The sequence below is a fragment of the Netta rufina genome, assembly GCF_964035555.1.
Source record: "Netta rufina genome assembly, chromosome: Z".
In the NCBI taxonomy this organism is placed as follows: Eukaryota; Metazoa; Chordata; class Aves; order Anseriformes; family Anatidae; genus Netta; species Netta rufina.
This window is the reverse complement of record NC_140126.1, coordinates 11,651,916-11,666,209: the sequence shown is the minus strand read 5'-3', so window position 1 is coordinate 11,666,209 and position 14,294 is coordinate 11,651,916. Positions and strand designations below refer to the sequence as shown.

At 40.0% G+C, this 14,294-nt stretch overlaps 1 protein-coding gene across 4 annotated transcripts in view; it reads right to left on the bottom strand.

Moving 5' to 3' along the window:
• The window catches only part of GHR (growth hormone receptor), a 143,464-nt gene that overhangs the window by 57,204 nt on the left and 71,966 nt on the right, over positions 1-14,294 (bottom strand). For all 4 annotated transcript variants that reach the window (XM_084304897.1, XM_084304895.1, XM_084304898.1 and 1 more), the window contains exon 3: positions 14,002-14,081. In XM_084304897.1, coding sequence (XP_084161023.1) covers positions 14,002-14,071 — 70 coding nt within the window. In that variant the 5' untranslated portion in view covers positions 14,072-14,081. The remainder of the gene's footprint in view (positions 1-14,001; positions 14,082-14,294) is intronic.

The window sequence follows — 14,294 nt, the reverse complement described above, 5'->3', positions numbered from 1 at the left end:
ACTTCCCCATGCTACATAGAGAAGAAACACACATATACACTGTGTACATCTCCACACACTGATTGAAGAGTGTGTCTGAACACAAGCTCTATTCAGATACAAAAGTGTGGGTGGCCATTTCATAGTTTCCCATGGTAACAATTAGTTATGGGCTCACAGTAGTACAAGTCCTTGCCTGTTGGAAGAAAAGCAGAGTTCCTACAAGTATGCAGATTTATGCAGAAATCAAATATGCAGTGGGAGAAACGTCAGCATTTTCTCTGCTTGATAGTGCTGTCCCCTACCTACTGAGAAACAGACAGCTGCCTTCTCCTGCCTTGGCAGAGGAGGCAGCCTGCCAGCTTTGTCAGTGTTGGAAGACTACATGTATTTTTCAGTTGTTTTCCTCTGCACAATAAATGCAATGCTGTTGACAGGCAGTATTGCATAACTCCAGCGATTTCATCACCAAAATATCTGATCAACTCGAGCAGATTAAGGAATTTATTCTCCAAGCGCCTTCTTACTTTATAGCTGGGGAGCTGGGACACAGATATTAATCAATTTGCAACGGACACAGAAGAATTTCTGTGGCAAAGCCAGATGTTGAAAGCTTGTTTCAGACCAATGTCTCTATTACAAAGCTATTACTCTTCCTAGAGTCACAGGGATTTTGTCTACTATTGGATAAATAAGTGGCTTAGGAAGATCATCCATTCCTGTAAATACGCCCCAGCCTCATCTGTAGGGTTCAGGTTATTGCAACCCTTTTGTCTTTCTGCTGACACTGATGACAGGTACGGTTGATAGGGACAACTCAGGTAGTTGGGGTATATTCCCTCCAGAAGGCAGTTACAACGAAAATGGTAATTTCACACATCGTGTATAAGCTAAATACTAATTATAAACAAAAATAAAAACAAACAAACAAAAGACTTAATCGGTAAAACAAATCTCACTCATGCCTTAGCACTGAACTAAACTCCACTTGAGAACTCACGATAGCCTCAGTGCTCTGCACAGAGTCTTTCTGGAAATCTCCCACATGCTGGGCTGCAAGGATTTGATTAGGCCAGCTCTGTTCTTACAAGGGACACATCTGTGCTGCAGACATCCCAGATATGGAGTTAGGAATTTTTATTCCTTACCTAAGAACAGGTCTTGCTCTGATTTAAAGGAAAGAGAACTTCGTATGCATTCTTCTAAAATTCACGTCTTTCTAACATTCAGCAATTAAAAAGCTATGGTGTACTAAGCTAACAATAAGGAAATGCTGTGGGACTTCCTCACCCATTTAAGAAGACAGGGAAGGTTAACTCTAGTAAATGAGAAATATCCAGGGATCTTGTAAGAGTAATTTGTTAGGAGATTAATAGTGGCTTTTCGTAAATATAATTAACTGCACAATGGGATTTCCATAGGCAGTTAGAATAACAGAGACCATCTCTGTTTAAAACCACAAGCTCTATCAATGTAACAATTCTTTTTTTTTTTTTTGGTCCCCACTTATTTTCTTAAAGGGGGTTAACAAACACATCAAACACATCCTAAATCTATTACTTACTTTTTTTTTTTTTTTTTTTTAAGGGATAGCTATGACTTTGCAAAAAATAGTGCTCTTTTTCTAGGAAGCCAGTGTGTATACATAGGCATCTTTGAGATCTTAATTGTATTTCACACATCTTTGCAAGTTGTTGAGACGTAAAACACATGGAAGGGCAAAGTTTTGTCATGGTCATAATATCGTGTTTCTTAAGGGATTTCAAGGGAATATAACAGAGTTAAAAGGCAAGACATTAACTGCTGACACTTCTCTAAACAGGAAGAAAACAGAGCCTAACTCTCTTAAGACAAACTGCACTTTTGGCTGAACAAATGGAAAGAAAAAACATGTTTAACTCCAACAGTAACAAGATACCGTAACTGAAAAACAGCATTTAACAATAACTTACAATCAAGCCTTCTGTTACAATATGTTGGACAACACAGACCAAACAGTAACCCTGATAGATGTAATCCTTGCACAGTTCTTTCCTGTAACTAGAACTGCTCTGCAAGTCTACCAGCTAGATAAAAAGGTGCAGCAGGCTGTCAAGGCTGCTGTTCTGGGGGGATAAGATAACACGTCAGGTTGAGACCTCTGCAAGGAGGATGTAGTTATGCTGAGGTGGTCAGCACTTTTGGAAAGAAGCCCTCCCCTCCTGCCGAACACTAACTGGAAGCTGTCACCCACTTATCTCAACAAAACACACAAGATTGCGCCACAGGCAAACGTGCCCAGGAGGCCAGATTCTGTAAAGTGTGCTCCTCCGGGTAAAAAACAAACGCTTCTCAACTTGTGGGGCAAAGAAAGAGCAACCCAGAGAAAAACCTGCTTCAAACAACGAGCAGTGTTCATGGAGCGGGGAAAGCTGACAGATAACAGCTCTTTGATATTTGGGGCAACTGCAGTGAATTCCACCATTTTGGTGTTTGCTACCTCTCTTAAGGTGAAGTCTCATTCTGGAGGGTTCTGAAATTCTCGTGCAAGTATCTCTGTAGAAATGCATGTAATCATTTAATTAGCTGGGCCGGGAATGGGCAGTTGAACAGTCTCAGCTGTGACAGCTGGATTCCCCAGAGGGCTGCAAAGTCTTCTTGCCTTCTACCTCTACAAAGCATGACACAGTCCAGCCAAGACTTTAATTTAATTCTGAAAGGCTCTAGGTGTGTTGAAAAGCGTGTGTCATGAGTAACAGGAGATACCCTGGGTTTTTCCGATTATCTCTACAGCTTCCTATTGTGCTAATGCTACGGATTGGGAAAAGAAAGATAGTAAGTTATTGACCTCATATTCATTTCATTACTTGTGGAGTAGAAGTAGATGTAAGTGTTTCTCCTGTGAAGTGGTTTAATAGATCTTCACAGTGGGAAGTGCTGGGCTCTGGAGCCAAGTGGAGGCATCCTTGGATAACAGGGCAGTTTCTGACTAAAACAGATGAGGCAGTTACGTTCAAAGCTAACTAAGCTAGTTAGCATGAACAACCATCCCCTACAAATCCAATGAAGAATAAATGAGGGAATGAAACAGTTTGCTGGAGGATAAATTATGTTGTCTATGTATATACCAGCATATTTCCATGTTGTTGACCAGTATCACATACCTTCTTTGTAATACACTACTCATATTTCCCTTGCCCTATGAAATAAATGGGTTTACTTAAGTGGTGTAGAAGTCAGACCAGTGACTTCTACCTCCTAACACCTTACTCAGACCAACCCCAAATATCAATGCATAGCCTATGGCAGAAAACACTTCTGCATTATGTTCTGCCCTCAACCATTTCTGTTGCAGAAGCCCTTGAATATAGACACTAGGAACTTCGAAAAGCTTTTCCTTGCCAAGCCATGAACCATTAATAATTTCCATTCCCTTAATAATCACTTTTAACTTCCAGAAAAACACTTCACTGCAAGCAAGGATATATACAAGTGGATGAAAACAGATGGTTTGAATTAAATCCTATACAACAGTAACTACAGTTGTCATCAGCATTTTCATTGAAATAATTATGAGTATTAACTATTTAATCATAACCAGTAAATAATAAATAGACAGTGTTAGCATTTACAATTATTACCTACATTCACTTCGCTAACACTTGCAAATTCCTGTTCAAAGTCAAATTATTACACTAGTCTTCGTGTTGTGCTTCAGTGCTGAAAAGACAGAAAAGAAATTCAAAGGGTATAATGATGTTACTCTACTTTGTATACATGTATGTTGTTGTTTAAAATTTAGCATTTTTTAAATGATAATATAGTTCTTCCTGTTTTACTGTGGGCATACGTGGCAAGCAGTGCCTTTTAAAAGAAACATGACGCACATGGGGTTTGCCAGCCAGGCATGTTATTGTTCTGGTTATTTTGTCTTTACAGAGCAATAAACACGGGGTTCTAGCTTATATGGATTCAAATACAAACTCTTGATCCAAGTGAGTTCAGATTTGCTTCTAAATTTTCTGCGTCAGCCCTGCCTCTAACGCCAAGACTACATATTGCTAGGGGAATGATAAACAAACACAATCTCAGACCAGAGGAAGAATAAATATATTTCTTTTCATTATGGTTCCCTGAATATATTCCAGGTGATAGCCAGGGACAGCCCAGAGAAGACATGCTTCTCAGGCTGGGTGGATCTCTCTGCCTTTCCCCAGCCCAACTGCAGTCCATCACCTTGGCAGTGCAGCTCTGCAGTGTTTGCACAGGCACGTGCAGGAATCCAGGAGGCCCCTGATGGCTGCTGCACGCTCACACCCTTCCCTTTCACTCCCTTGGCGCCACGCAGGATCGCACAGATTTCTGTCACGTCCCACCGCGGAGCTTTCCAAGCGGAAAAGTTCTTGTCTATTTAATTTCTCTTTGTATTAACTGTGGAAGAGAAACATCCTTAGATGTTTCTGCTGTGGGAGCTGATAATGTATTCCTTTATTTCCCCTTCTGATTAATTTTTAATCCATGGACACCCTTCGGTTTTATCCCCTGACAATTTTCAAAGAAAGAACCTTTGCTAGAGTCTTGCACAAAGGCTCTCTGAACATCACTACTATAGGGACCGAACAACCACTTTCAGTGTGCTTGTTGAAATCTTTGAGTCAGTAGCTACGGGTGCAAACACTAAGTGCTTTTTGAAAGAAACAGGGCTTATACCAACTCCAAAATATATAACATTTTTCCTGTATTTACCAATCTATGCTTTTTTTCAAGTGTCTTCAAATTTGCCTTTCTCTGAAGACAAGCTTTCTGGTGTGCAACTTCCTTGAGTCTTTTTAAAATTGGTGTCAGGTTTGCTACATAACATTTCTTTGGTGCCAAGGCTGATATAAGTGATAAATACATAAATTCCCAATCACACTTAATATTTAATAGTTTCCTATCGCATTCCTTGGAACTCCCAGGGAACTAACCAATTTAGTGAGGATAAATGGTAGGAGCAAACAGAAATTACACATGGCTCTGCAGATGATATACCAACACTATTAGCCTATCTTACAGCAATTCTACGTTCCTTAGCATGGAATTACTTTGTAAAATAACCTGTTAAAAAGAAACAAACACAAATGCCATCACTTCGTGCTTCAGGAAAAAAAAAAAGTTCACTGCATTACGCTAGGAGAATTCAAAATCTCTATCAGGGGGTTCAAAGTTCTGCAGAAAACTAACCAGTGCTGTCACTACTTCATTTTACAGCATGTTCCTGTAATGACCAAAAAGCAAAGTAATGAAGTTCTGTCTTGTTAAATACCAAAACTTCCTCCAGAATCAGAAGCTATGAAGAGTCCATACCCATAGTCTGTAGCTCTGCCTGCCACGTACAGCACCATTCTTGGGCTATTCTTCTTAGCTCCTTTCCAGTAACAGGGAAGGGAAACAGCCCAGGCCTGGTATTTTGATTCCTCAAGGAGAACCTTGCTAGGGCACAGTATTATCAAAATCCCCTTTTCCCTTTCCATCACCCAGTAACCAGTAATACTGCTACAGAGAGTAACATGGAAGACTGGTGGAACGGCCAACGCTTGCAACAAACATCCGAGGGACTGTTGCAGTCAATTTTTCCAAGAATTTGACTGCTAGGCTGGACCAAGCCATCCTCCAAATGGCAGCGCCAGTTCATGAAGTACCTAATGACGGTGGAAGTGCTGCTGCAGCCCTGAAAGTTGTTGTCCTGCTGAGGGTGGTTACCTGCACGAAGCTTTCAGTCATTCCATGCAACTCAAGGACTGCATCTTGTGAACGAACTCCTGATCTCAATTGTTCCTCTGTTGCTTCTGTCCTTTGGAAGAGAGAGCACAGACGTGCCAAAATACTGCTGAGGTGCCAAACAATGCTCTCTCGCATACAATGGTATGAACCAGTTCAGTGTAAGGATGCTTCTCCAGTTACCAGTCATGCTTTTATTCTGTTTCCAGCTGGATCTTATCACTTCTGAAGCCCACAGCATGGAACAAAAAGGTGCAACACTGCAGACAGTCTCTTGGTTCTGAAAGTCCATTGTATTTTGAATCAGGCAGTGTACATTACTACACGATGATAATGGTATTATTGCTTACATTCATGAAAAAAATTTACAGTTTCCCATGGTCATTTCATTATATGTAGTGAATGTGCAGTGACAACAATTTCTTTTTCTGGTTACAGATGAGTAACACTGAAAGAATTTGCTCTGTATATACCTCTGCATGGGATGATTCATCATAACTCATGCAATATGCTTCCATAATATGGTTTAGTGATTACTTGCCTGAACTCCTTTTCCTTTCCCTTATGCAGCTTATTAAGTGAGTTGCATTTGGCTAGTACAGTGCAAACCATTCTAGTAATTCACATGAAATATACAATTACATTTCAAATACCAAAAGAGAAGTTAAAAGCTAACTATGAATTTTCATACTTATCTTCTTAGATAACTGTACAAAGTGCTGTGAATGTTTTTTACTGTCTCCATTGTCTGATCTTCCTCCTTAAATTCATACACTTCAATGCATGTACAGGCAGAAGTTCTTGTTTCAAACTAGCCGCACTGCTTCTCAAAAGTGAGCCACAAGTGACCACTGCAAGTGAGCAGTTTTGGGTGCAGCTCATCCCTGGTAAAGGAGAAGCAATTCCAGTTCATAGGAGGACCAGTGTGTATGCTGGCGGCTTGGCTGCTTGGGAAAGAGATGTACATTGGCATTACAAGCCTTGCAGCTGACAGCTTAACTTTTCCCTCTCACTATACCTGACATCAACTACAGATGTGCAGCTCCTTTGTGCAAATGATCTCAAAACCCAGCAATCAGAGGACAGCAGATTGGTGAGGTTGTGTTTGAAAGAGAAGAAAATGTGATGGCAACTAAGGAACAATGAAGGAAATCTACACAACAGCTACATATAACTCAGATAACTGCATAGGAAAACTGGCATGTACGTTACTCTGCAGGGTGTCTGAGTGAAGCTGATTGTTCATGATGTGTTTTTTTGGCAGGCTTGTGAGTGAAGATATGCAAAGGCTCTTCACTAAATCTTCACTGGAGTCACTGATGTGGTTTGGAGGAAGGGACAAAAGAGACAAGCCTCTTGCAGTCCCGGTTAACATCTGAACTATTGGATGTACTCAGTTACAAGCCTAAATATGGATTTTAGGGCCGTAATTTAAGGCTACTATCCCTCAAAATTCCAGGACTATGGTTTTGTTTTCTGTTTTCTTATAAAGGATATGCCTGTCTACAATTCATTTCCACAATGTATCTTCCACTCTTAGAAATCCCAAATCCCTTCCTGTTAAAATACCATGTATGCTACCTGTTATAGAAAAAAGGGAAGGTAAAATCCTTTCTTCTCCATGGGACAGCATAGATACTGTCATATGGTCACAGAAAAATGGCTTATCTGAAATACGTACTACTTGCCAGGAAGCAGGAGCAGTGAAAGTAACTCCAAGTGCACAGACTCAAGGCCTTCCTTCAAAATTTTCTGCTAGCCATCAAAGCCATGCCTAATCACAATGGAAAGTGATGATGGAAATACTACTTTGCTCTCTGCCAAAATGAATGTTCCCTCCAGCAAGAATGGCTTAGCAGGATCAGAGTGGTGTAACTTAACGTTCACTTGTGCCAAGCTTCCTGATCTTGGCTCCTGGAATGGCTTCTGTGGCAATTTCTACTACATAATGGAACATTTTTCTTGCTCAGAGATACTTAAATTTCTGGAAATGAGGCAATTATTCTAAAGACTTTGTCTGCTTTAAGTCTGTTTTAAAACTTGTAATTTTTAAATATGTTTTCTTAACTATTCTGCTGCTGTCTGTGTAAAATAGGATTCACCAAGCTGGTAGCAATGTTGAACTTTCCAGTTTTCACTGCCAGCTCTGCTTTGGTTTGTATCCCCTAATTATATGCCTGCAGATAATTGAAAAAGTAGGTAACACAGAGAAAAAAATACAAGCAAAAATAAACCAGCTGAAAGAATTAGTGAAAAGAAAATGAACACAATGAACAGATGACTACCAAACATATTATGGTACTATTATTCACCAAGAGGAAGAAAGAGAGTTTGCAGCTTAAGTTAGGGAAAGACTTTGCCCTTTCTTATTATCTTTTGCCACTCCTAACAAGCTTAGGATAGTTATTCATGCAAATATTCCAAATCACCAAAAAAGTCATTAAAATAAAAGACCGCTCCTCATGTATGAGAAATAGTTTGTCACTGCACTGACTGCAACCTATAACATTTGAGTTTGTCTAAATCACAAAACGTGTTTTCAGCCAAAACTCTACAATGCCATTGATCTTTCCTTTTCTGAGTATTTCAAACCAGACAACAAAGTCTCTGCTACCTTCCACCTCCAGAAACAAATGGACAAATTCCCTTTCCTCAGCAGAAAATATGCTGCAATTCAACAGCACCTCACTGCTTAGACTAAGAATTCTTCTATTTGTCACAAAAGTCAAATCTATGGCTTTAGACAACATCGGTCTTCTACCTAACTTCACGCTGACAGTAAGAAGCCCTTTGTTATTCTTTCAAACCCCTCACCTTGGCTGGCAATGTGGTTGAGCAGCTACACCACTGCCCAGCAGAAAGCACACAGAATTATGCATACCCAAACAAGACAGCTGTAGCTGTACGGCTGAGACTCAGTTCAAAACACAGACACCTATATTCAGCTCTCTTTGTGCGAGGTAGGGCAAAAACCAGTAGCCTAACATCTGTAGCTGTCTCAAGCTGCCTGCCTTCCAGCCTCTGATTCAAAATGCACAGAGCTCCTACTGGTTTTATGTTTTATCTATAAGTCTCATGCTGTTATTTCGGGTACCTAGTGACTCTCCACGATTCATACATGGATGACTATCATCCTGAGGTGTCCAAGGTCCCATGAAACCAGTGGAAAGAGACTCAGTACAGTCCCTGGAATGAAGAACAACTGATGGAGTTGATTCAGTTGCCTGAAAACAGATGTACAGGGACATTTGAGCTGCCTGGCCTCAAGCTTTTTTATAGAGCTCAAAAAGCTTCTGGCCATTCCAAGAGGATGCAGACATCCTACATGTTCTGTGCCATCTCTGAGTCTTGTGCCGGTACCTGAGGTGCTTTAGTGTCTAATGACACTAAAACCCTATTCACGGCTGATGGATTCAAACCCTAGATCTGTAATTGGCAGATTTGACACCTACTGCACACCCAAACTTAGATGGTTTAATCTGGATATGGAATGCACACAAAGCATCCAAGTACAGCAAGGGAACACATACCAGCACAACAGAGGGACATTTTGATGCAAGTCAAAACTGGACTTGATGTATCTCAGAAGGGAAAATAATTAATCATACTTTTATAAAAATGAAGAAAATTGAGCATTTGAACATAGGTTTCACACAATAATGTAAAAAAAAACAACCACACACAAAAACTTATGATTCAATTATTTTCTGAAATCAGATAAGATAAAAAGCACAGTAAATTCAGACTTGTAGCTCCTAAAGTTATCGTACAAAAACAGTTCATTCAAAAATATTTTCACTGTTGTGTCATTAAATACAAGTATCTCCCTAAACCTGCTTCACAGAATGAATTAACATAGCTGTAATGTTCTAAAATAAATGTTGATTTAGTATCAAAAATGATAAAAGACATTTCCTACTTCTTTCGCTGGGAAGAAATTAGTTTTGGAACTGCTTGAGCTTAAGTATTGTTTTATTAACTGGGTCTAATTCCCTGTTTATTCCTCTGTGTCCTTACGTGACCTACACTGATCGCTTGTAAAGAAGGAAAAAGTAGACAAAACTTACTTTGCTTCCTAAACATTTTGCAACCTATGCCTGGAGTTATTCAGCCACTTTTGATGTCAGCTGGTATATTAAAACATAATACCCACATATATGCTTAGATACATATTTGAAACACCATGGTTACATTACTCTCAAACACCAATTGTTTATATGCATTTGAAGGTAAGTTCTTATTTTTCCTTGAAACACGATTACTATTGCACTGAAGTAGGTGAGATACTCATGAATCACTCCTGCCTCTTGTTCACGTGCCACATTACCTATAAACAAAGCTGTGTGATTTTCAAAAGCACATAATCCCTCATCTTCAAAGCAACTGAAATTCTCAGGAGCCTTAGTTCTGCTGAGTTGACAAAAATACCTTCAGAGCTGTGAAAACGGGCCTTCTGCTTTTAAATTTCTGTGGCACAAGGCCCATCCACCTATGCCAGTTACACACCTCAGAAATTACTTTCCCACTGCGGTGGCCTTTACGTTTTCTTTCTGCCACTGGCTCTGCCGTGCCGGGTACTCCCTGCTGTGCAGTACCTCTGGGACGCGGGCAGCGTGTGGCTCAGCATCCAGCTGGCAGGAGGCTGCACGTCCCAGACCTGCGTGGCTCCGAGCTCCCTGCCAAGCCCAATGCAGCAGACATAACTTGGTCCCATTCAGCTCCCCCATCTCAGCGATGGTGGGCAGCCCGGTGACTTCACACTCCAGCTAAAGCCTCTGTTTGAGGAGCTGGCAAGCCAGGCTCTTAGCAAAAGCAGAGCACAAAAACTAAATCAGTGGAAAGCCTCCAGCAGAACGAGCAGACAGCAAACATGTGACTAAATGTCCAAGATCTGGTCTTGAATGCTGTGCAGTTCTCCGGCCAGCTGCTGGCCTCACACCCTTTTCCCTGCCAGGAGGAAACACGTATGGGATTTAACTGTGTGCCAAGGGTGGATCTGACCCCACTGCTCAGAGCCAGCTCGAAGCACAGGCGCTTGTACAGCTGAATATAAGCTTTACTTTCAAGACGTAAAAAACATGCTGTTCTTCTGTGAATCACTCTACATACCAGTCAATATTACACTGTGTCAGCAGTGTGATTTAGTGTAAGACTAGCAAATCTGTGTCCTTTTTTTGTTGTGCTACGATGAAAATTACAATTACTGCAGTGGATTTCTTCAGGAGCTCTGACACCGCAGATCAACCCCTGTAGCAACATATCAGGTATGGAGTATATCTAATTAAGTTTATAGGAAGGCCTCAGCAAGACTGTGCTGGGCAGAGCTCTCTGTAAGATTTTCAGGATTCATCACCTAGCAATAAGCTAAGAGAGGGGCCGTATGCTCATGAGAAGCATTTTCAGATGCAGGCATACTCACATGGAAAAACAAAAAAGTAGAACAAAACAGCACTGGCTGGCTAAAAACTGTATTATTATTACTTCATCTGTATTACTCAAGAATGACACATGGATGTTCTCCCATGTTATCTCAAAGATTATTGTTCAAGTTTTATTTCCTTGTTAGACTTCCTCAGTTGACCATCTCCCCCACCCTCAAAACAGAAGTGCTACAACCTTAAAAGTAGTTTAGTGATTCAAAATTTATTTTGGGGATGAAAAAACTCTGTTTATTTCATATACACAATCCTGTAGTAGTAATACTGCAAATCAGGACACGTATAGGTTTACGGCATTGTGTCCTAGCTTTAAGTATAGGACCACAACTAAAATACTTCTCCTTTTTTGATTCTGGAGGTTAATTAATAGAGGTTACTATTTCATCAGCATAGGTAAAGTCACCAGATAAAAGGTGACACTGCAGCTAAGTTTTATTTGTATCATGATTTTTACGTAGGACATGTGGACCACACCTCATCTGGAAGGGATTTAAAAATCATTATGTGCCCTTAAACACTGAGAGGGAAATCAGATGGTCCAGTAGACTGCAGCATCTGAGCAGGGATTATTTTTGTCCATTTAATGAATTTACTGTAACATGCAGACACAGTGGGGAAAGGATCAAATCAGGACACATTCATTTCTGTTCTACTGGCCATTTTGAAAGAGACAGTGAATAGAAGCTGGTACATGTATCAGATTTCACTGAGAAACACTGACTTTCCACATTTCAGCAGAACCAAGGAGGAATTTCCAAATTTTATTTCAGTTCATACGTCTAATGAAAGGGAGCGGTATGCAACAGGGAAAAACAGTGTACAGCTTTACCGAGCAGATTCCTATCATAAACTTATCTATACTTTTAACCAAATCAGAAAACAGAGAAGGATGCAGAATAGATTATATAAAAGCCCCACATTGTTTCAGCCCCACAATTTTAATATGAAAACAAACACTTCACTACACCATACTTCCTTATGCATTTCTTAAACAGACAAACTCTTTTCCCATGGGACATGCATGTAGCAGAATGAAAGTACTGCTCTAAGAAGGAAACAAAAGCAGGGAACAAAAGTGAAAACTGGACTCATGCATTGCCGTCAACAGCCAGATACATCAGGAACTCAGATGAAATTTGGTAAATGTTACAGAAAATGCCTGAATTAGCAAGGGAGAAGAGAATCTCACAGATGATCCGTGGCCTGATAATGCTGAAGACAAGAATCTCAACCACAAACATAGAAGTAAATAAAGACACTGGTGTTCTTTTTAATAAATAAAACGAACCTTATGGAAGAATTCTCTGAAAACTAATCATCTGAGTTCTAATTATATCTTATTTCAGCCTAATGTTTTCGTTAACAACAAGGTAATAGCCCTTGTATTTCTCCATTCATTTTGCAAATATGGGTGTCTAAACTCCATCAGGGAGATGGAGGATTACTACACTGTTAAACTGTAGGATAGTTATGATTACAGGTAACTACGTCATAGACCTTTGATTTAGCATCGTACTCCAAAGTTAACAGCAGAAGGGCTCACAAAGTATGGCTTGCAACTCTGTATGTATTTAATTTGCATTTTGTAACACTTAGGTAGGATTGGAGCCACTGAGTGAAGAAAAAAAATAAACTGAGAAATGTGAGAAACTTTCACTGAAAATTTTATCAGCCTGTTTACAGCATTCTGTGGAAGCTGTTTCCACCCCACTTTTTTCCAAATTACTCAGCCAGCTGCCCTCTGTGACTTTCCCTGCTTGCATTGGTTTTGGTCAGAAGGTCAGGAGGGTCACCTGCTTCAGGAACCACTCTAGTGATGCTGCTCTGCAGTCCTGGGAGAAGAGGCAACATGTTTGTGTAAGATTAGTAATTATGGAAAACTCACTGTTCTTTCCAAAAGCCAGAATAAGACTGAGCAGACTAGGTTTTGTATTTGTTTACAGGAGCAGATCATAATCCGTGTAAGCGGATCTGTCTGACACAACATAAAACTCCCAATGAAGTTAACAGGAACTTTTTGTTCTAAATGAGTAAAAGACCCATCCCAAAGGACCAAACAGGGTCAAGGCAGGCCTCTGGGTGACACAGAAATGTCTCTGGATCATTGCTGGTTGCAGAAACAGAAAGCATCAGAGAAAGCTCAGCTAGAGGGAGTAATTTCCAGCCCTACATTTAATTTACAAGTGGAAAAACTGAGGTGAATTAGGATGAGAAGGGGATGAACTGTGGAAAGCCAAAGGCACATTCAGTGGATGCAAACCCTGAACAGAGCTTCGCCTAGCTAAGAGGTTTTCTGCTGGCTACCCACAGCCATCTGGCTGTCTGAGGTTACATGTTCTTTTCAAATCCCTTTTATAACCTCTACTTAAGAATTTCTAAGTGTATTTCTTATGAAACTTATTCATACTGGCCTCAGACCAAGTATGTGAAGCCTTAAAGTCCTTCCTTTATACTTCCAAATAGTTCTACATTTACCATAGAAATATACTAAAAAGACTCATTAAGGAAAGGAAAAGTTTCCACAAAAAATTAACCTCATGCAATTCTTTCATAACTTTGGTACCTTAGAGGAGTGAATCTCAACATTTAACACCAGCATTGATCTGGTCTGATTACATATCACGCACACAATGCAGTCTACAAAATTCACGTTTATTCTGCAACATATAGTCTCAACATTATCCACTCTCTTCACAGTAACATTAGCTGACGTATTTTTCACATTTTGCACCTATCTTACCACAATCAAGGACCTTCCAACAGTCCTGACGCGTATAATATAAAAATACTCCTTATATAAAGCTATACACATACAAAGGCACAGAAAGGTTACCATCAAACTTACCATCACTTGAAGAAAGTGAGTCATTTGCACAGACCAGCGCCAAAGTAAACAGCAGATGCCGAAGATCCATAACTCTAATTCTGTAATAATAAAGGACAACAAGAGACTTTATTTATAAACTAACATTATTACAGGTACATGACACAAACTATTATCTATTTTTATTGAACTTCTGATTAAATTTAAACTAGAAGCATATTTAGTTTATGGTTTATTGCCTCATATAGTCACATCATCATTCTGCTGCCTGGGACAGATAGCGTGTAGTATTTTTATACGAAGACTAGCTCATG